At 40.0% G+C, this 23239-nt stretch overlaps 1 protein-coding gene across 1 annotated transcript in view; it reads right to left on the bottom strand.

Annotated features, from left to right (window-relative positions):
- Window positions 1-17477, bottom strand: part of ADSS2 (adenylosuccinate synthase 2) — a 46787-nt gene extending 29310 nt beyond the window's left edge. Inside the window, exons 1-3 of the mRNA XM_003267331.3 lie at window positions 16981-17477; window positions 3933-4035; window positions 3089-3157 (exon numbers count right to left, since the gene is read on the bottom strand). Of these exons, the coding sequence (XP_003267379.2) occupies window positions 3089-3157; window positions 3933-4035; window positions 16981-17163 (355 nt within the window). The 5' untranslated portion in view covers window positions 17164-17477. The remainder of the gene's footprint in view (window positions 1-3088; window positions 3158-3932; window positions 4036-16980) is intronic.
- Between the last annotated feature and the right edge of the window lie 5762 nt (window positions 17478-23239).

The raw sequence follows: 23239 nt of genomic DNA, 5'->3' as shown, positions 1-23239 counted from the left end.
GTAAAGAAAATAAACTTTTTGACTAATTCTTCTAAAGTACTACTGTCAATTACTGTACTTACTACAGTGAATTGTGAGATATATCTGTCTCCCCATTTAACTGTGGAAGACCTAGAGGAGGGGCTGTGAGTTTTCATAGCACAGGGCCTGTTGTCCAGTAAGTGGTTTTAAAAATTATTTTTGGCTGAGAGCAGTGGCCTATAATCCCAGCACTTTGGGGGACCAAGGCAGGAGGATTGCTTGAGGCCTGGAGTTTGAGACCAGCCTGGGTGACACAGAAAGACCCCATCTCTACAAAAAAAAAAAAAAAAAAATTAAAAAACCTAGCCAGGCATGGTGGCATGTGCCTACGGTCCCAGCTACTCGGGAGGCTGAAGCAGGAGGACTGCTTGAGCCCAGGAGGTAGAGGCTCACTACTGTGTTCACGTCACTGCACTCCAGCATAGACGACAGAGCAAGACCGTGTCTCCAAAAAAAAAAAAAAGACACTTGAATGAACAAATGAATCCAAATCGATGTTTTTCTTTAAAGACAATACAAATTGCTAAACTGCAAACATTTCAAAACTAATCTTTAACAATGAAAAATTTGTTTTTACCTGAAGATTTGTTTTTAAAATATATTCCTTATAGATTAAGGAGGAGAACCTCCTTGGTAATGTGCTAAAAGGTAAACCTGGAACATTGAGCCTCCCCTCTCCGGCTGTTTTGACATACAAACATGTATTCTAAAGTTAGTTTCGGAGATACAATAAAGAAAACAGGACCACGAAATTCTGTAAAGTAGACAGAGCAGGGTTGGATAGGCTAGAAGGAAAAAGGGAGTAGGGCAAACTTATTAAAGGAGATAAGAGCAGAGAGCAGCATCAATATAAAAATCACAGACTAGGTCACAGGTAAAAACGCAGAAAGGAGAAAAGAGATGGTAGCAAAGACAGGGTTCTATAAAATCACATTTAGTGGTTAAGAACACTTGAGGACAGATTGCTACTTTTAAACCTGAACAGGGCGGGGCGCGGTGGCTCACATCTGTAATCCCAGCACTTTGGGAGGCCGAGGCAGGCGGATCACAAAGTCAGGAGTTCGAGACCATCCTGGCTAACATGGTGAAACCCCTTCTCTACTAAAAATACAAAAAATTAGCTGGGCATGGTGGCACGTGCCTATAGTCCCAGCTACTCGGAACACTGAGGCAGGAGAATCACCTGGACCCAGGAAGCAGAAGTTGCAGTAAGCCGAGATCACGCCACTGCACTGCAGCCTGGGTGACAGAGAGAGATTCCGTCTCCAAAAAACAAAACAAAACAAAACAAAACAACAACAACAACAAAAACCTGAACATACTATAACAGTAATTGAGTGTTTTAAATGTGAGCTAATCCAACGGGAAACTAACTATACTAATGATTTTCCTCAATTACGTATTACAAGTTGAGTCTCCTTTATTCCAAATACCAGAATATTTCAGATTTCAGATTTTTTTTGGACTTTGGAATATCTGCATATAAATAAGGGGTGGGGCTCAAATACATACATGAAATTCATTTATGTTTCATATATACCTTATACACATCAATTGAGGCAATTTTATGCAATATTTTAAATAATTTTGTGCATGAAAAGTTTCCTCCTCCTCCTCCTTCTCTTCCTCCTCCATCCTCCTCCTCCTCCTCCACCTCCGTCCTTCTCTTCCTCCTCCATCCTCCTCTTCCTCTACCTCTGTCCTTCTCTTCCTCCTCCATCCTCCTCTTCCTCTATCTCTGTCCTTCTCTTCCTCCTCCTTCCTCCTCTTCCTCTACCTCCGTCCTTCTCTTCCTCCTCCTTCCTCCTCTTCCTCTGCCTCCGTCCTTCTCTTCCTCCTCCACCTCCATCCTTCTCTTCCTCCTCCTCCCTCCTCTTCCTCTACCTCTGTCCTTCTCTTCCTCCTCCATCCTCCTCTTCCTCCTCCATCTGTGGTTGTTTACCAACACCAACATTCTTGACTCTGAATTTATATGCTACTGATAAGTAATCATTTCCTTACACTTATTCACACACAAGTATTTAACAGGAAAAAATATGACATACCACCAATACAGTGGAAAAAATGTGTTCTGGGTAACTAAGCAGTACAGCAGCAGCACCGGAGTATCTGCATCAGCTGGCAAACAGCAGCAACAGCAAAGCAGGCTTCCAGTCTCCACCTGTATTCTACATTTCATTTGTTACCACAGTTGGCACATCCAGCTAGTACACATGCCACTTTATTACCTTCTGTGGGCACACTTGTGTGGGGGATTCTGGGCATGCATGGAAAAGATATACAAAAGCTGAAAGGGGAGAAGGCCTCTTTTCCCCTGGAAACACTGAATAAACTCTGTGAGTGCCTATGTTTGGACTGTGACTCGTTGCATGAGGTCGGGTATGGAACTTTCCACTTGTGGTGTCATGTCTGTGTTCAAAAAGTTTCAGATTTTGGGAGCATTTTGGATTTCAGATTTTTGTATTACGGATGTTTAACCTGGATTTGTATTATCAAATTCCCCTCACACCCTAATGAGACGGCCAAGGTTAATGTAAACACATCTCTAAAAATCCAAGAGATCAGGAAAGGCAAGAATCCAGGACTATTTATTTTAAGAAGATGGGCATGGATATATTGTATAAAAGCAGGATTTACTTCATTTAGAAGGAGGGACCTAAACAATTCCCCTTACATCTGTATAGCATGGGGGGAAAAAAAATTCCCTTTTATCCCTGAGTTGTAGCAATGAAAGGACAGCTCCAGATCCTCTAGAAAACAAGACTGACAGTGTGCAAACTCAGGAATTTCCTAGTTTTGCCACCCACATATTGTAATTCTAGCTACCTTAAGTTTGCAGATGACCAATGTGTAAAAAAATCAGGACTTAACACACTGACATAAGATGCTGGTCTTCTGTTTAAAACACTGTTTATAATGAATAAAACTTAATAACTAACATTAAAAATTTGTCTATAGTAGCCCGAAATTTTAAAGTATAAGACAAACATGTTGTTTGTCTGGCATAAGATCCTAATAAAACTTTACAAAGAACAACTGGTTACCAAGCAGACTCATTCTTTCATACCTTTTCCTTTTTGAACATTTTTCTCTGCTTCTTCAAACAATCCAGGTAGATGAATTACCACACCATTTCCTAAAGGAAAACCAACAAATCTCAACCATAAACATCTATAATTATAACTCAGACATATGTAACTTAAAGGACATTCTGATTTACCAGGGTGTTACCACAGAAATGATTCCAAGTTTTACATAGCAGTATAATTTAAATACATAATGGAACATAATATAGTGAATATAAAATGCTAGAATTATACTCAATGAAGTTGAAAATTTCTTGGAAACAAAGTGAAATATGTTTTTGAAGGAAACTAATTATGTAATTTTAAGCAAACGGAACATGGTCACAGTACATGCTAAATCAGTATCTTTCAAGTTGGGGAATCACACCCTATTAGTGGTCATAAATCAATTTAGTAGGTTGTGATAAGGACTTTTAAAAATTAAAAGGAGAGTAGAAAAGATCAGATTGCATCATTTGTTGTAAGGGTTCAAAACGAATTCATGAACCTCTCGTATTTCTTACTATGAGTCATGGTTGAAAGTATTTGGGGAAAAAAAATTTGGAAAACTGATTCAATGATGTAATACTTCTTTACAGAATTAAGATTGTCAGTGAGCACAGATGAATGTAAAGTAATCATTCCAAAAAGCATTACTGTGAAAAGACCTTACAGTGACAAATAGCCAAAGTCATGTATATTCCAGAAGGTATCAAGGTCAAAATTAATAAGCGATCAATGAACCATCTGGTCAGTGAGAGATGAAATCAGTTTTGACGACAAAAAATAAATGCCATTATCAACTGGTGGGGGGGAATCTCCATGCAGTTCAGTTTATATACTTACCAATGAATGCAGTGACATTTGGATTAATTATTCCACTGGGTAAGAGATGAAAATCATATTCCACAGAATCCACAACAACTGTATGGCCAGCATTATTTCCTCCCTAAAATATAAGATAGGGGAAAATTGAGCCTGATGATAAATATGACAAATAACCTATCTCCCTCCAAAGTGAATTAATGACTTTCTGCCAAAAGGTCAGCCTAAGAGAGCCCAAATATTTGCCACCTCTACTGATTTGTAAAAGGCTTTAAAGTAGTTTGGCTGTCTCCTTTCCCCACTGTAGTACATTTGAGTGATTATCCTGAAAGAATATGGAAATTGGGGAATTCAGGTTTCTGAAAGACAGAAAATCATATTCCTTCTTAAAAGAGAGAAAAAAAGTAAAAAAAATACATAGAGCAATTAGTCTGTCTTTGGCTATGGAGGATTATGGCAATCTAACCATGATATTCCATCTGCACACACACAAAAAATCTCTTAAGATAGAAAAGAGTAATCTATCCAGTTACCCCAACTTGATGTAAATATTCATATAATTCCCATCGTCCTAAGAGTGTGTCAAGCAACTCTGTGACCTGAAATTTGTATTCTTACATGGACTTAACAAGAATCTCCCCCAAATATTGGTTATCCTTGGCCTCTAATTTATAAACCAGTCTTGTAGGTTTGGTTAGTGACAGATCCCTAGAACCTGCTCATCTCTGGATAAAGTAATATCCTGGGTCAAGGAACTGCTAACACTGAGAATCATACTATAAACCCATGATGAAATGTCCATTCTATGAAGCTTATGCAGAAATAACAAAATGGAAAAAGTCAAATTACAAAAATTAGGTACAAAGGAGACTAAATATTAAGTAACCAGATAACTTTTCTAATTAATAAGTTTAAAAAACATGGAAGAAAACACAAGTTTTCACACTTATGTCAGCTGATTACATATTATGTTTAAACTTCTATACAATATTAACACACTTTTAAAAGTATACTTGGGATGTATTTGCAACAAATAAAAACTTTAACAACATCCTTCTATAATGTTAAAAAATACCAATCAAAACTATATTGCCTGAGAATGACTAGGCTGATCACGAGGCTATTTTTTTCATTTTTAATTTTTGTTGCTACGTAGTAGTACATATATTTATGTGGTGCATGAGATATTTTGATGCAAGCATATAAGTAATAATTATATCCAGGTAAATATGGTATCCATCACCTCAAGCATTTATCCTTTCATTATGTTACAATCTAATTATACTCTGAGTTACTTAAAAATGTATAATAAATAAATTACTGTTGACTGTAGTCCCCTGTTGTGCTGTCAAATACTAGATGTATTTTTATCTAACTATATTTGTATACCCATTAACCATCTCCCCACCCCACACCCCACTCTTACCACTACCTTTTCCAGCCTTTGGTGACCATCCTTCTACTCTCCTTCTCCATGACTTCCATTGTTTTAATTTTTAGCTCCCACAAATAAGTGGGAACATGTGAAGTTTGTCTTTCTGTGCTTGGCTTACTTCACGTAATATAATGACCTCCAGTTTCATCCACATTGTTGCAAATGACAGGATTTCATTCTTGTTTTGGTTCAATAGTACTCCACTTTGTTTATGTACCACATTTTCCTTGCCTGCCTGGGTAACGCTGCGAATTATTCAAGGCTCATGGGCTTTTTAGCTAGTAGGTAATGAATCCTGCCAGAACTGGGTCCTTCCCTTCAAGGTAGCAACTTCCCTTCGGGCCCAGGGTTATGTCTAGAAATTTGTCCTGGAACTAGGGCCTGTGATGGGGAACTCAGGACTCCGCCCAGTGCCCTGTCCCTACTGTGGCTGGGATCCAAACTGCAAGAGCAAATCCTCCTGACTCTTCCCTCTCCTCTCCTCAAGTGGAGGGAAGGAGCCTCTCCTGGAGCTGCATGCTGTGCTGCCTGGGGTTGGGGGAAGAGGGGCACAAGCACTCCCTTGGCTACCTTGGCTGGTGTCTCACTAGGTCACATGCCCCCCAAGTCCACTGGCTCCAAGTCCAGCACAACACCAGGACTTGCCCAAGAATTGTAGTCTTTGTGGCCCAGACTATCTTCCAAATTTATTTAGGACCCCAGAGCACTTCAGCCTGTGCTGGCTAGGCTTGCTGGAACTCAGGTTCTGAATGCTAGGATGGGCAAGTCCCCTCTGGCTAGGGATGATCTAAATGCTCCCTCCGTGGGCACTGGCTGAGTTCTGCCCAGTGTTGCTTTCTATTGTGACAAGGGCAGCACTGAGCTCCAATGCAAAGTCCTACAATCACTGCGTTCTCCTGCCTCTAAGCACACAGATTCTCTCTCAGCGCCCCATGGTTGCTGGGGGTGGCGAAGGGGTGGTATCAGCAATTCAAGACTGTCTTTCCTACCCTCTTCCATGCCTCTTTCAATGATAGGAAGTACTGTGATTGCTCACCTGATTTTTGGTTTTTATGAAGGTGATTTTTTGTGTGGATGGTTATTAAATCTGGTGTTCCTGTGGGAGAACAATTGGTAAAGGGTTCTGTCTGACCATCTTGCCCCACTGTGCCCAATTCACAAGGTTATTTTTAACAAATTGAATGTTACTACTTTTACCAAATCATCACCAATTATGAGGTCACAAAAATGCTAGAAAAATAGGCCCTGCTAAAAAAAATCTTATTATAAGTAATCTTGCAATAAATTTCCTGGTATATATTATTACTTCACACTTGTGTAATTTTATCATCAATTCTGATAGAATCCTAGGACATATGTTATACACCAAAAGAACATTATTTATCTTTTTGTTTGTTTGTTTTTTGAGACAGAGTCTTGCTCTGTCGCCCAGGCTGGAGTGCAGTGGCGCGACCTCGACTCGCCGCAAACTCCGTCTCCTGGGTTCATATCATTCTCCTGTCTCAGCCCCCTGAGTAGCTGGGACTACAGGTGCCCGCCGCCATGCCCAGCTAATTTTTTGTATTTTTAGTAGAGACGGGGTTTCACTGTGTTAGCCAGGATGGTCTCAATCTCCTGACCTTGTGATCTGCCCACCTCGGCCTCCCAAAGTGCTGGGATTACAGGCGTGAGCCACGGTGCCTGGCTAACTTAGTCTTTTAAAAATAACTCATAGGATAATTCTTATCTGGATTTCAGTTCCTCTTGTTACAAATTACTAAGTTTAATAAATTTTTACTAAGTTGTTATAAAGTATTCGGTAATTTTGAGACAACAAATAAGGTATTATTGTCAAAGCCAAACCAGGTTTTTTAGAGATGGGGTCTCACTATAGCCCAAGCAGGCCTTGAATTCCTGGGCTCAAGCAATCCTCCTGTCTCAGCCTCCTGAGTCCCTGAGACCACATGTGCATGCCACCCTGCCCAGCTACAACCAGTTTATTTTTTTAAAGCCAGTTTTTAGGCTGGGCACGGTGGCTCACACCTGTAATCCCAGCACTTTGGGAGGCCGAGGCGGGTAGATCACAAGGTCAGGAGACTGAGATCATCCTAGCCAACATGATGAAACCCTGTCTCTACTAAAAATACAAAAAATTAACTGGGCATGGTGGCGGGCGCCTGTAGTCCCAGCTACTCGGGAGGCCGAGGCAGAAGAAAGGCGTGAACCCAGGAGGCGGAGCTTGCAGTGAGCCAAGATCATGCCACTGCACTCCAGCCTGGACAACAGAACAAGACTCTGTCTCAAAAAAAAAAAAGTTTAAAAAAATTCATCATTTGCTCAAGGTTAAAAATAAACTACACTAATTTTTGGAGTAGACCCTTAAAGTAGGTCTCCTAATTTACACAAAATTACTTTTATAGATTTACCAATATAATCATTTGATGAATTATTATTTGACAATTATTACTGGTAGTGAATGACAAATGTTCTTACTGTGTAACAATAGCTTCCTCTCTTAGCTAATATTCTACCAAGACAGATAGTAATGATGGAATTAACCATAATAAAGAGATGATGGTTGCTCTACACACACACACACACACACACACACACACACACACACAATTTTTTAGGCAGATGGTTGTGATGGATGACTTTAGGGGGAAAAATTGGCTTAACTCCCTAAGTTTGTCCAAGTTTATAGGTAGCTCAGGCTGGAAAGTTCAGCAGTAAAAGACTTAAAGTCACACGGTGGTATAAAGTTTGCTCATTCAAATATTAGTTATTGAAAAATAATCAACATTTTTCAATAACCAGTATTACATTGATCATTATACGGTTTAAATATCATTTAAATTGTTTCAGTATGGAAATATGGTTAAATATATCCAGAAACAACCAAGATTATCCCACGTGGGATTTAGGGGAAAATATCTAAGTGCTTATTTATATTTGGTCACTAGTGCTCTGTGGGGCAGTTGAGGTATAACTTTTAATCTTGAAACGCACACTACGCAGAAGGGTCTTGAGGTGAACTGTGAAGGGGCTGCTCATAAGGAGTTTCTTGATGAGGTAATCTATATATGAAACAAGTTTTAGTATACTGTATTTTATAAAATGCAACAGATAAAGAAATTTGAAATGCCTATTTGGATGCTAACCTAAAATATTCGGATTATGTAAATACGCAAAATTCGCCTTGGGAGCTCAGGCAATTGTCCTCAAACAGAGATTATACTGCTTCAAGGAGAGGTCACGTATTAGCAGACAGCAAAACAAAGAATTTCAAATATGAGCACCATAACCAAAAACAGTTTCAAATACGAGCACCCCGTCAGTCTCCCACCTACATATTATAAGGGCAGATGGAGCTGCTCCTACATGGGCCCATGGGCAGCTCTGTGTAGTATGTGCCAGGATGAGCAACAGCAAGGATGTGTTTGATTAATCATGTTTCATGATTCTCCCAAGTAGCACCGGGGAGGCCAGATAGTACCAAACAAATCATGGGAGATATTTTGTTGTTGTTGTTCTACTTCTAACGGAAACATACAATTTCCTTCTCAATCCAAATTTTCCACAAACCAAACTTGGTAAGTTATCTCCCACAAAAGTATTAATCTTATAATCACATTAACAGTTACACTACCTCCCTCCTGCTTCTTTGCCAAACTCCCATAACACTTACAGTCCCAGTCACTCTCGTAGCATTTAACAAATACTTTTCATTATCACAGCTGTATATTCTATATTACTTAACAAAAAAATAGAATATGTTCAATTAATAGTTATATAAACAAAGAGCTGTGGAATCTCAACGTTGTTTCTGGATCAATTATATCCAACAGGGAAAACATTTAGTAATAAATCTCAGATATAATTTTTTGAACTTTTTTTTTCGTAGAAATAAGTCATATTTCTGAGTTGGTAAAATGCTTTTCTGAACAGACATTTTTGGTACCTGGCACAGTTAACCAAATGTCTGTCCATTTTTGTGTAGCCTTTATACGGTACAGATTTCACTGACATCATCCTTGCATCTGAATATTAAAAACATTTGACATTGTTGTTTTCAGTCCTCACAACACCCCTAAGAAGCAGGTGCTACTGACTCCATTCCACAGACGGGGAGGCCTAGGCATGGAAAGGTTTAGTGGCTCCTTACAAGCCACGTGGCAGGGAGGCGGAGTGGCAGAGTGGCGGAGCGGCTCTCCAGCCCCGTGCTGACACCGCCTTCACATTCACACTTCCATCAGTGCCACAACACCGCATGGCAGAATTTCAGGGTGAGGCCAATTTTTAAACCATTTTAATTCTGAAATATACCCCCCACCAACACCCCAAGAAACAAAAAACAGCATGAGTCCACAAGTAGCTAGGTGGCAGGTTTCTCTGAGGAAAAACATAAGCTTATAATGCCTTATATGATGTTCTTCTTATATTAAATACCAAGAATAAATGCATGTTAATTTTATTAGGGTGAACAATAGATGAAAGAAAATTCAATTGCAGTCACAAAAGATCCCCTAATATAGTATATATTTTACCAATTTTCTTTGACTGCTATTCTTACATTAAGATGAAATACAAAGAAAATATTAAATAAGCTTCTTAATTACCAGGAAAAAATGTATCTCATCACAGAGCTATGAAATAAACTGGAACATCATGATAGAAACAAAAAGCAGGACTAAAATTCTATGTTCTCAAAGCTGAAAAGCAAAGTTTCTGATGTATGCTTTTAGTTTTTACAATCAATACATAGCTAATTTTCATTATTTTAATTAAGGTTAAAATAATAAAAACCAATTTAACTCTATTTTTTCTTCCAGAAAAGCACTACAGGTCAATAGCATATTAGACTGTTGGAAAACAATTTATAAATAGGAACAATCCAGAACAAATGCTTCGTCATACCTTATTTTCCTATACAAAATTAACTCCAGGTTAGTTATAGCTTTTGTATGCTCAGTTCCCCTCCTTTTCCCTTACTTTGCAAATCATAAGAATCATCCCCCCAGCCACAGCGAACTGATCCAGGCAGGGAAACATGTTCCAACCTGAGCCAGTCAGCTCCTCTCCCTTGGGAATCTGAATTTGAGTATTGAGGAGGAAAGCAATAGCAGGCTGAGATACCTGTCACCTGCGGGAAGCATCCTAAAGAAAAAGGCTGCCAGTTCTAGCTGCTGAGATTCCAGGAGCAGCCTTCATCTCAGGCCACCAGCCTGCTCTTCCTTTAAACAAATCCCCATTTTGCTTGAGATAGTTTCGTTCCATTGCTTGCAAACAAAGAACACAAATGATTCACAAAACAAACTTACTACAACATAGTATATATACACCTTGCTGAGTTTACATCTTGTACTAGTGAAACTGAATATTAAAATGATTAATTGCTAGATATTAATAACATTTTATGCTGTCAAGGACAATACTTTACAGCATTACTGCAGGATATAGGAATGATATAATAGTATTTAGTTATTTTGTAACTGTTCTCAGTTTTTCCATGCATTCCTTTTCTTCCTAATTTGATGTTAAGTTTAAGGAAGTTGGAAGACAAGTGTTTTGAATTTTCTTTCCATGACTCCTCAGAACCAGAGGCTGTCAAATCCAATTATAGAATAAAATTTTGGATCAGGAAATGCTAATATGTGTAAGCTTCTAGCTAAGAAGCTCCAAAGGTACAGGGCAGGTTAAAAAAAAAAAAAATGTTTGGAAAGGAATTAAATGATATTAGTCTACAAAAGTGACTCTTGATTCTTAACTTGGTTTTGCTACTGGGCCTTCTCCTTCCCCAAATCACTCCTTTCTTTGCTCCCCCAAGTGCATTCTGCTGTGGTAGAGAGATGAAGGAAGTGAATGATCCTCAGTGTTGTAAACCTGAAACAATGGTCTCTTTTCCAGAATACAGGCCCAAGTGTCAAGGGCTAACAATTTCATGCACAAAGCCCAGAGGCATTTTTCAGGCTAGTTAGGCCCTGTGTCTTATCTTTGTCCTTTTGCTTTGAATACATGAACAACGTACTGTAATCACAGAGCTCAAAATGAACATCAGGAAGTCAGTGACCACTATGGATTACAGTAGAGAGCAGTAATGTCTCAGATCCCATGCCCCTGAACTATTTCAGCAACCAAAAAAGGGTTGCTATTTTTTTTGTCTAATCTTCAAGCTTCTTAAGAGCCTTCTTTGGAGTCAATGCTTATTATCTATGCTGCTTTCAGGGTAAAGATTGTAAGATCTGTGTCTCCTCCTTTCCAGACGAAACATGTTACCATTCACCAAAACTAAAGCACTTATCAATCCACAGCAATAAAGCAGTTATAAATGATGATTGTTCTTTCATGAAAGCCTTCACATAACTGCAATTAGCTTATGATTCCAAAGTAGAGCAGGTTAAGTTACTACCAGCAAGTTGATCAAATTTAACTATTCAGCAGTAACCAGACACACTAGATAGCAAGAGAAAAAAATATACAGGGTATCTAAATTTCTTTTTAGCAAAGATATCCCAGCTTAGTTATCCATTAAAAGTTTAAAGGTATCCACTTTACTTTGCATGATTATAGTTACCTTCTAGTTTCATGCACACATAAATGTCACAAATGATGAAAACCTCAGATACCTTATATTTTATACCTTACATTACTATTATGAAATAACTTCTCACAATCAAACTGGAAAGGGGCTTTGCCTGAGAGGATCTTACATTCCTAATTAAGAAGCTTTAGACTCTGGGTACCAAACTCTAATATTCTTTCACACTCACCAAACCAGGGTCATAGATGAGAGCACAAGACACCCAACCAAAAATATATAAACCAATGATGTCACACAGCTCTTTGTAAATGTTTGATAAAAATTCACCTAATTACATTCATGAAAATATTTTCTTAAAAACACACTGAAATTAAACTACAGACTTCAAGTCAAAAAAGTTTTCTCACTAATAAAATCCTTCCTTTAAAAAAGATGTTAAAACTTAATATAGACAAAAATCTCATTTTCAGAAATCTCATGGAGCCTCTTTTTAAAAAAGAATTTTATTATATGAATCAAATATAAATTTTGGTTCAATGTAAAGAACTATCCCATCCCAGAGCCAGAGTATCCACAGGAACTCCCCAGCATTTATTGTTCTTTTCATTGCTTTCAGCAGGCAATACTGAATGTTGATGTTTCTGTTGATAAAAGTATTCCAATAGTCACCAATTTTAATTTATCAATATGTAGCTCATCCACACTAATCTTTGGTGTCAACATCTGACACAGTCCCTGAGAGATAAGATAGCTGGATTCGTATCCAGTTACAGCAAGAAAGCTATTAAATATGAATTTATTGGTTCATTCTAGATTTGCTCTAGGCAACAGTTTTCCTTAGAGATACTTGTAAATATCCAACAAACCCATCCATTCCCACCAAAGTTAAAGAAACAGAATAATTTTGATCAGACACCACTGAGATGGTCTCATACACATTTAAAAACTCATGCGTCAAAAGTAGAGCTGACAGGATACTGTATTTACTAACTGCAATAGGACATCCTCATTGGCTGAACATTGAGATTTACTGTCCTCAGCAGGGAAAAACTAGTTACTAGAACCCTACATGGCATTCAATCGAAATATGTTGAGGAAATACATGAAAAAGGTATAAATATGTTACCTATTTTCTCCTAAAAACAAGAGATAAGATTTTAATATAAATGAAGCCTTTGAATGGTACAATGCAAAAAATTCCAGCTGAAAAACTAAGTAACAAATGTTAATCCAAGGAATGCTAGGAATTCCACCTTAAATGTATGCCCCAGTCAATTAAATTATCCAGAGAGAGGTTAAAACAATTACAAGAAAGGGTTACTATCACTTATTTCAAATAAATTTCCAGGCGTGATCTTGCCACCCAGAATACATTGGTTGAGTATTTCCCTTCTGCTTCATATAGTATTAGGTGCTACAGAATAAAAAAAGGAAGAAGTCCCCTTTTTGAGAAAATTTACATTCTAGTAGGGAAAGCACAGTAACCAAACAGAACAAGATGTAACCAAGTATAGTATAACAGACATTGGTAAATACTTATATACTAGGGAAATGCTATAAATGATATAAAAAGAATCAGAAGATGGAAATAGCAATTGTTATAAACCTGGAAGAATGGCTTACCTTAAATGCTAATTACCTACTATCCTTAAAATTATGGGAAGTAGTCTGGCAGATCATTTTGGCATTAAATAATACTAACGTTATTTTCTTTTAAATTATCTTTCACCTTTTCTATTTCAAGGAGAAAGTTTCAGTTTGCTGCTGGTATGTCTTTTATGCTTCTTTAACACTGACTAATAGTGGTTTCAGATCTTCAGCAGATACTTGTATCTAGCTAGAAAATAGTAATATTTTTTCAGTATGTTTATTTTTATAGCAAGCTTTTATAAACATATATCAAGTGATGGGGTGTGCTTTCCCTTATAACTAACTTTAGTATTTTCTCTTTTTATTGACTTTAAAGCATCGGAGAGAAAACACAGGGAATACTGCTCTAGCCTTTCCTGATCACAGGCAACTTCAGGTGTGTCATTATAATCAAGACCACCAAAGTTACTTTCCTCAAGAACAATAAATAAGCCTTTGCTTAAAGCCTGGTATAAACTACTATAGTTCAGAAGTTTCTGTAGTTTCTACTCAGCAAAATAAAGAAAACAAAGCACAGTATTTTACTTTGAGAGAATTGGGGAAAAAAACAGTATTAGGCTTCCTTTTGTGATGCCAGAAAGGGACTTTCTTGGTCCCATACTTTAACCCCTTGAGAAACTTATTAGACTAGTACCTTTCTCCATCCCGACCTTCTCAACACTTTTGCTTAAACAGCAGTTGTCCCCCAGATTGTGAGCTCCTTGTGGGCACAATCCCTGCCTTTTTCAGATTTTTGACTCCCAGCCTAAGTGATCCCCTGCAGATATTCAATGCTTACTAGATGAATGACCTGTACCCAGGGTTGGGCCTCTATTTAATTCTTCTCTCTTCTTCTTAAAATAAATATTGATTTAAAATTAAGGCATCAGTAGCGGTTGTCCTTTGATGCAAGTTCTACATATTTATGGATCTGGGGAACCTACCAAGTTATAAATAACTCCCCATAAATCCTGAATCTGAACAACACAGGTCTTAAGCGCTGTAAGAGTGAAAATGCCACTAGGTTTGCATCTATTGTTTCCAAAAAGGCATTTTATATATTAAAATTTATCATTAAATGCGATGCCAGTTTTTCTTTTTAAAACTATATTTTATGTTGGGAGAAAGTCCTTATGATTCTGCTGGTGAAATATGGATACATTATGTGTACATCACTTCTGGAGAAACAGTGCTGAATAAAATTTGAACTCATGACATCAATATGGCAGAATATATTAAACTCTAACAAAGGACATATTTTCACTAACACACAAAACTTAAGACATCAAACAAGGCAATCCAAGCTCACCATGTCTTACTGTTGATTTTTTCCAGCTCTCTATACACACTCAGTAAGAACTTCAACATTCCAATTTTATAACCTAGGAGAACTTCATTAAGTAGATGCCAGATTACTAGGGCTAACCAAATAATACAGAGTTAACAAGGTAAATCACAAAAGAGATAATGCTTAAATCTATTCATTACTCATCTATGTTTTGCTAACAAGACTAATAAAGAATCCTAATGATACACTCTTAAAAGGCACTAGAAGAACATAAGGATTCTATAAGGAAGGGAGTTAAGTAAAAAATATACAGGTGAGGGAAGTCTGCCTAACAAGGCCCCTCATTTGTTTCTCCACTATCTTCAGCTAACATTTTAAAGCCAAACTTAGTTCCTTCTCAATCACTTCTCTAGACTTTCCAAGGGCATCAGATCAGGCTGGTCCATGACTTCAAGACTACTTTCTCGGTAACATTAGTAACACCTTCTCCAAGCTACAAACTACTTCTAATATTTCTCCATAGAATATTAAAATTGAGGATCCCTTAGAATAAATACCATAATGGTTGTGTTCTCCAAACCTTCTTACAACCCATAGTGTAGCTCAACCTGAGCTATTTCCATATTAACGAGATGTCAAGATGTCAGTGAAGGAGATACACAGGCCTCAGCCTCTCTCCCCTTCTAGACAGCAAGAAAGTTCGGTATTCGGATACGTCTTCCCCACAGCATGACCAGATCTGAATGTAAGACAAAAGGTAGGTAAAGGCTGGATTTCTGGAGTATTTCCTAAGACAGTGCGGGGCAGGAATTTAATGGCAACACCCTGCAGATTGCTAAGGTACAAAGTGTGTTGCCAGAGGGGTGGAGAAATAATAGGCTGGAAGGGAAGGAGGGAGAGGTAGTAGTGACGGTTTCCTAAGAGGCAATTAGTGCAACAGCTATTTCAGAATGGGCAGGGTGAATTTCTAAATGAAAACAAAACAAAACGAAACAAGGTAAATCAGACAATATTTGCAGTATTTGCATTTAGCTTTTTAATATACCTGTGATTTCATTGTTTCTGCATGCTCAAAATGGTATTCAAGGGGGCCTATAACTTACTAGAACATATACAGCATGGCACCATCATATCATGCCATGTATGTTCAAAAACAAATATTCTTGCAACCTAAACAGATAGCAGCTAACTTCAAATATTACATTATGCTTTGTTTTGAACGTGGTTATTGCTCATCTACTTAGAATTTTGAAACTGGAGGTTATCTGAGAGCCTTTACAAAGATCTTACCCTGTATGCTGCTTCAAAGGAAACGACAAATAGGAAGAAAGCTTACACTGAAAACCACGTGTCTCGCGTTAGAAGTACATTACCACCTCGTTTTCAGAAAGTTCACTTTCGATGTCACCTTAACAATGCAAATATTTATTTCTAAATACTCAATTTGACATCCATGTATTTACTTCCCTCACTTTTTTTGAAGAGAGAAGGGATTCCTTCCTCTGGGACCAACTAGTAAAAGTAATTTCTCCTTAACTTTAATGTATGGAGCACACTGTAAAAACAAAAACAAAAATAAACTCAGGGCCCTAAAACAACAGTCCAAAGCCCAGAGGTGGGTGGGTTTGGATGTCAGCTAAGGGCACCAGAGGAAGCAAAGCACTGCATGCCACGGTCCTGCAGATGGGGGATCGGTAAGTCTGATTTCAGGACGTTTCGAAACGATCCACTTCCACTCCGCCGCCCTGGGCGGGGTGGGGGGGCGGTGATGGGGGGGTTCTGCCGTCGCGCCGGGTCTCCGCCCGCAGTCGGAAGAGTTGGGAGCAGGCCTCGGGCGGTAGCTCCTCAAACTCCGACCGCATCCCACCTCCACCCTGGCCTCAGTCCCGGGGCTGAGCACCACTCCCCAGACGCAAAACTGCAACTCCCAGACATCGCGCATCTCTCAAAGGCTCCCCGCCAGCCCACCTTTTCCTCCAGGGCCACCCCAAGTTTCACCCGACGCTCCCGGTCAGGGGTCCCCGACCTCCCGCCATTTCTCCACGTAGCCGCAGCTCAGGGCAGGAGGAGAGAGGCTCAAGGTGACACCTCATTTTGGCCGGTGGATCCGGGTTCTGGGTCCGAGTTCCTGGGCACCAGGGAGCCAGGCAGCCCGAGCTCTCGGCCCCGGCTTCCCATGAGAGGCCCGTCGCCTCACCTGGCAGCGGCACACGATGTCGGCGTCCTGCGCCAGCAGATCCACCACCTTCCCTTTGCCTTCGTCGCCCCACTGCGCACCGAGCACCACCGTCACTCGGTTTCCTCCGGGCGGCGCCCTGGGGCGGCCGCAATCGCCGTTGGGCAGGGAGGATGCCGCCGGGTAGGTCTCGGCGAACGCCATGGCTCCAGTGACGCGAGGAGAGCCCGAAGGAGAGGCGGCCGGCGAGGAGTGAGCGAACTGAACTGCTCTGCGGCCGCCAGCCACATGCAGAGGAAGAAGGAGCCAGAGACCGGCCCCGCCCCCGCCCCGCCGGGCCGCCACCCTCCAGCCAGTCCCCGCCCCGCTCTCCGCCACAGCCCGCTCAAGGGGGTACCATGACTGCCCCGCGCAGGCCGGCCTCGGCAGCACCGCCCGCAGGAAGAGGCCCTGGTGGTGGCAACCGCCGCCACCCCGGACCGAGGCCACGCCCCTTCCGCGGCCTGGCGCGCCACTCCTGTGCGAAGCTCTCCAGCGGAAAAGGTCAGGGGCGGGGCTTCGAAAGCGCTTCTCCTTCAGCACCCCGCCTACCCGCTCTACGTCTCGGTTTCAAACTGGAGAGGCGCGGAGGCGGGTGCGGAGCGTCGGACTACAACTCCCAGCATGCAACGCTCTGGGCTGCGGCGGTGTATTCTGGGGCCACTGTGTCTGCCATCTGCAGGTTTGTCTGGATTTGTCTCTATTAAGGAATGAATGTGTACAAAATATAAACTGTGGAATTTCGCAGTACAAACAGCATAAAATCGGAACGTGTAAGTGTAGAATTGGAAATTAAAAGTCTGGAAGTAACAGAGATGGGGACAGGGATCAAAAAAGACAAAATTCAAAAGTAAGTCAATAAGATAAAGGACATGAGACCTGAAATCAATAGATCAAGTAAAGTCCTAATCCTCATTTCACACAGTAGTAACAATGGCTCAGAGAGGAGGAGTGGATTACGTATGTCGCATATAGTACATATATGCAGATATTGTCATGCACTTCTTTTTTTTTTTAATCCCCACAAACATATAAGGTAGGTGATCCTCTATTATCCTTATTTTACAGGATTTAAAAGCTGGGTAACTTGCCCTAGTGAGGCTTGAATTGGTACTTCGATAATCTGAGTCCAGAGCCCATGTCCTTCCTGTAGATTCCACTGTCTCTTGGTTACAGTTGTAACTAGATTCTGGTGTATACCTACTGTTCATCTAATGCCCTTTCGACTCCAACACGAATTAACTATGATGTTTAATTCTGATAAAAGGTGCTTCGAAAAAAAGTGGGAATGGAATCACATTATATGTACCGTCTCCCAAATCACCTGTACATACTGTATGTTCACTAATGGTCCCTAGAGCACACTTTAGTATTTTATTTCTAGTCAATGAGTTAAGTCAGGAACATTGAGAACCTGCTATTAACTAACTAAGTGTCCTGGGCACTGATAACATAGGAGAAATACAGATACAATTTAGCCCTCAAGGATTCAAATTATTTGGTCTACTGATTAGTAAACAAATTAATTATAATACTATGTGATAATTGGTGTCTATCTTGGCCTTATTACAAGATCACAAACGTTTTGGAAACAAGAATGCCATCTATTTCTTTCTAGTCAAATGCCCAAGGTAGTGCTGAGCAGATAGTAGATACTGAATAAGCACACATTACTAGTCATTTCCATTCAATTTTTAAAAATCATTTATGGGAGACTGATTTGAGTAATAATAAAACTCTGGTTTCCTGCACAGCCAGCTCTACATGAATTACTCTTTCTCTATTGCCATTTGCCTGCCTTGATGAATTGGCTCTGCCTAGGCAGTGGACAAGGTGAACCCCTTGGGCGGTTACAAATTTGGGGGCTTGTCTGGGATTGCCGTTGTGGCTACCTGCTCGTGGTTCAGTGGCCCCCCTCCAGCGATGGATCCAGAAGCCTGCCCAAGCGGCCACCCAGTTCTCTTGGACTGGGGGCTGACTCTGGTACTCTCTCTACTGGCGGGGCGCTGCCAACCCAGTGTGCATGGATTTAATTGCAATGGAGAAATAGTCCTGGGGAGACATCCCTTAACTGTAACCCTATCACAGGGTGTCTGTCTGTAGCCCCATTGCAGGGCGGGGTGTCTGGATTGGTGAGTATCCTAGGTGCTGCCAACGCCTCCTTTCTCCCAACTGGTTCTGTAGCCTTATGGTGAGGTGTCTGTAGCCCCATTGCAGAGTGTCTGTTCGGCTCCTGGGGCGTCTCATTTGGCTCTAACTAGTAGGAAGAGTCCAGGTTTGGGAGACTTCTCCTCAATCAGGAAGATTTCAAGGAGGTTTCTCAGAAGGAGAATAGAAGGATAGTTTGGAAGGGATACTCCTGGAGGTCTTGGTTAGGGATCTGATTGGGAAGGCCTGTGTCCTCTCATCTTTGTATGTGTTTGTATATGTAGAAGAGATCTCAGAAGAGGCTGCTGATGGAAGTCCAGCAGGCCTAACTCAGAACCCTCCTTATTTGTCTGGTCACATTTGATGAGCCCTAGAGAAGGCTCAACAGGCCTGTCTCAGGGTGACTATCTGCTCTTCGTCTTGCCCAGAGACCACATTGTGAATTACCGTTCGGAGGTCATCCCTCCCCACCTGGAGTGGATCAAAGACAACAGGGACCAATGGGAAAAAGTTTTTGAGCTTTGCCAGGCTGATATTGGGTGCTGAACGAGGTGGCTAATGTGTGTTTTGTTATGTGTGTTTTGCTGGGATGGAAAATGTTAATTCGGTTCCCCATGCAGCCCGCTGGGCAGCATCTTGCAAATTAAGAATCTCGTCTATGTTTCCATAAAACAGTAAAGGGTGATTTTCTCTTGTAAAGTGGCTTAGAACCCCACAGCTATAGCACAAGCAAGCAGGGTCATCAAAAGCCACTCCATTCTTCTGGAAACTGCAGAGAAAGGGAATCCGGAAATCTGGTATGCCGGCAAAAAGGGTATGAAATTCTTACTGGACCGGTTTCTGGTCTCTGTCTCTCTCTTTCTCAGTAAATAGTAAACTGTTTGCCTCCTGTGCAAGGGTTTGATGAATAGAAAAAAGGATTTGTGAGACTGGTCTTAGGCTGTAGCAAATCTGGTGTAGTTTTGTGCTAAGAATTTGTCTTTCTATGTTCTGTAGTGGAGAGATGGGTGTCACAGGATAGAACGTGGGTGTAGGACCCCGATAAGCCTGCTTTTCAAGCCGGCTTGGCAGGCTGGTCAGTTACAAACTTTGCTACAGGTCCCTGAAGCCAATACTGTATGAAATTTCTCTGTCTTATTTTGTGTCCTGAAGAGCTTAACTCTGTGACCGTGTGGAGATACTTCCTCTTGGTTTCTGCCATCTAGAAGACAGGAATTTGAGGATTTTTAGGTTAGCCCTAAGAATTTTCTTGAGCAGTTAAAAGCCTTTGCAAGCTTGAAACTGGCTTCTGTAGGCTCCTTCTGGGAAGAACAATAGAAACTGCTCAATATTGTATAACTCAGTAGCTAAGGCTTTGCCTCTTGACAGTGGGGGTCTGGGTTCTATTCCTGGCTTCCAGAATGATTCCCTTCTGGTTTTTTATTTATGTAACTTTGCCATTTATTGAGGTTCCCGCCACCCCCCGCCCCCATGGATAGCTTCTGATTTCCTGTCTTGAATTTTCCTTTCTCTAAACTACCCTGGGGGAGATTCTAAATCTTGTAGAAAAAAAAAACTGCTTACCATCTCTTTGAGACACCTGTGTGTTCGTGGTTATAACCTTAGCTAAAACTTAATTTCAGGTGGGAAGTTACCTGTGGTAGAATTCAAAAGCCAAAAATATTGGCCACTTGGCATGGCTAAAGTTGAGTAATAAAATTTTTAAGGGTTTTTTTTTTTTAAAGAGTGCTATGGTTAAAAGTCAGCTTAATTAAAAGTGGATAAACAAGCTATAGGTATATGTAAAAGGCCTTTATGTTTCTCTCTTCTTGGATCTTGTTTTTCTGGAAAACGTTCATTTTTCTGGAAAAAGGTATTTTTTTCCTTCTCAGTCAACTGAATTATTTTCCTCCACTTTTTTGTTTTGCCTATCTTAGTGTACACATGACAGGCCCTGAGACAGCTTCTGGTAGCCTGGGACTCCTTGGGAAAAACAGGAGGCACCACAGACCCTGTTTTGGAGAAAAGCTCTGTTTTCCTCATGAAACCCCAAGAATTAAAAGCAGATAGATCTCTCTCAAAATCCAAGGCTCTATTCTGTTTTGCATTGTATTATCTGACGGTTTTGAGTTTTAGGGGCATCAGAAATTACTTCTCATTCTGAGAGCTTTAGTGTATAACAACCAGGTAGGAAATATACTTTAGGGGTTGGCTAATAGTAGTTACGGAGGCATACTTGACTCTTGGCACACTTGGATCAGAGAAGCACGCTTTGGCCACCTGGAAGATATGGAAACATCCCCCCGCCCCCCAACAGAGAGGAGACTCCCATGGAGGATGGTCTAATTACAAATGGACTGATTGACTTTGCGTTGCCTTGCAGTGAAATGCACAGCTGGTAAAAGCACTGCACTGTCTTCTCTCGGAAGTATTTCCCTCCTCTTGTGATCCAGGATCCAGTGTAAAACGGCACCCTTAATTTTAAGAATCTGTCTTTGCCTTCAGCTGCTTATTTGGCCCTAGAAACACAAGGTTTCCTGGCACTGTTCCTCCAGGGGCTCCACCCTGAAGCCAGTAATCCAATTAAGAAACTGGCAAATGAAAAATCTTACAAGTGCTGAATCTTCTGTCTGGTGTGTGATGTTTATATATAAAAGAGCTCTGATTAATTGCCTTAGAAAAATGAGCGCTTATATCACATATTTTGTCAGAAAAATAGAAATTTTAATGCCTTTTTATTCACATCACTTTAGTAATCTTTTGGAAATAAAGACAGTTTTAAAGATTATTGGTAAAATGTCATGAAAATATAGACATTTGGTCTAAATTAAGATCAGATATCAGATTTGCTAAATGTTTTAAAGTCAAACTGTTCCCTTGACTTTTGAAAATTGTTTGATTTACCTACTTTGGAGCATTAGGTTATAGATAAGGCCTGGGGACACATGGATAGCCATGCCCCTAGTTATGCTGAAAACAGTCAGGCCTTATCTTCACTTCTGTTTGGTGTCCTAGGCTCCACCCCTAGTATTAACTCACTCACTTATCAGGTTTTTCACAAAAATGAAAGTTGCTAAGAGTTAACACTGTAACGTGAAATTGAGATTACTGGAGAAACAGTTTTACATACAAGGTGTGTAAGGAAGGTGTTTTTTGGTGAAAGATTGTAAGAAGGCATAGGAATATGGCTTTTGTTAAAGGGAATGTAATTTTGTGTAGTTCAGAGGGTTTTAAAGATTGTCTTACCCTAAAAGAGTAACGGAACAAAACTGGTTTAAGCAAAGTGAAAAAGGTTTGTAAAGGATGAATCTAAAAAAAAATTCTGTGGGTATAAACAAGTTGGCTAAGAGCTGAAAGAAATTATTTAGCTTTTTTCTGTAGGTTAAAACATTAAAATCATACTGATGTGGGGCCAGAATCTGGGCCCCTGTGTCCAAATAACAGGGTTTTCTTAGAAAACTGATCTGCTGTTTGATGGAAAATTGTAAAGGGTTCCAAAAAGTTTATGAAAATCTTACCTTATGGTCAAACTAGTTAAAACTGGATAGAGATATAAAACTTTATTTAAAAAACTAGCTTTAACATTAAAGATGCACATGAAATTTGGTTTTCTCTTTTGAAGACGATTTTTATGTAATGTTAAAAGATAATGAAAGGGTTTTGTTTTCTCCTTTGGATAAATGGCAGGGGGAAAAAAAAGGAGAAGAGAGAGAAGAGACAGATTCAGTTGGCCTCATGCTATCTTCATTGGATCTTCTTTGGAAAGCTAAGTCATCTCTATCGCAGTAAAGGTTTTTCTTTTTTTTTTAAATTGTTTTGGAGTTATCATTTTGGCCAAATGAATGACTTATGGTGACCTGGGATTCTATTTTGTGATATCCAGTGTTTTAAACCTTTGATATTTGACAGAATTTCCAAAATAAAATTACAAATTATGTCTCTAACCTAATATTTTAGATATTAGGTCCTCTAAAGTCCAAAAATGACATTTGGCTTATTTGGTACAAAAATCATACAGGAAGCAATATCAAATGTAAAATAGTGTTCAGCTTTCTTTGGTCTATATTTGTGTAAATGTGTTATTGGTATATGTTCCAAAATTATGTAAAACTGC

The sequence above is a fragment of the Nomascus leucogenys genome, chromosome 5 (genome assembly GCF_006542625.1).
Source record: "Nomascus leucogenys isolate Asia chromosome 5, Asia_NLE_v1, whole genome shotgun sequence".
Lineage (NCBI taxonomy): Eukaryota > Metazoa > Chordata > Mammalia > Primates > Hylobatidae > Nomascus > Nomascus leucogenys.
Note: the sequence above shows the minus strand (reverse complement) of the source record. Positions and strands in the feature narration are given on the sequence as shown.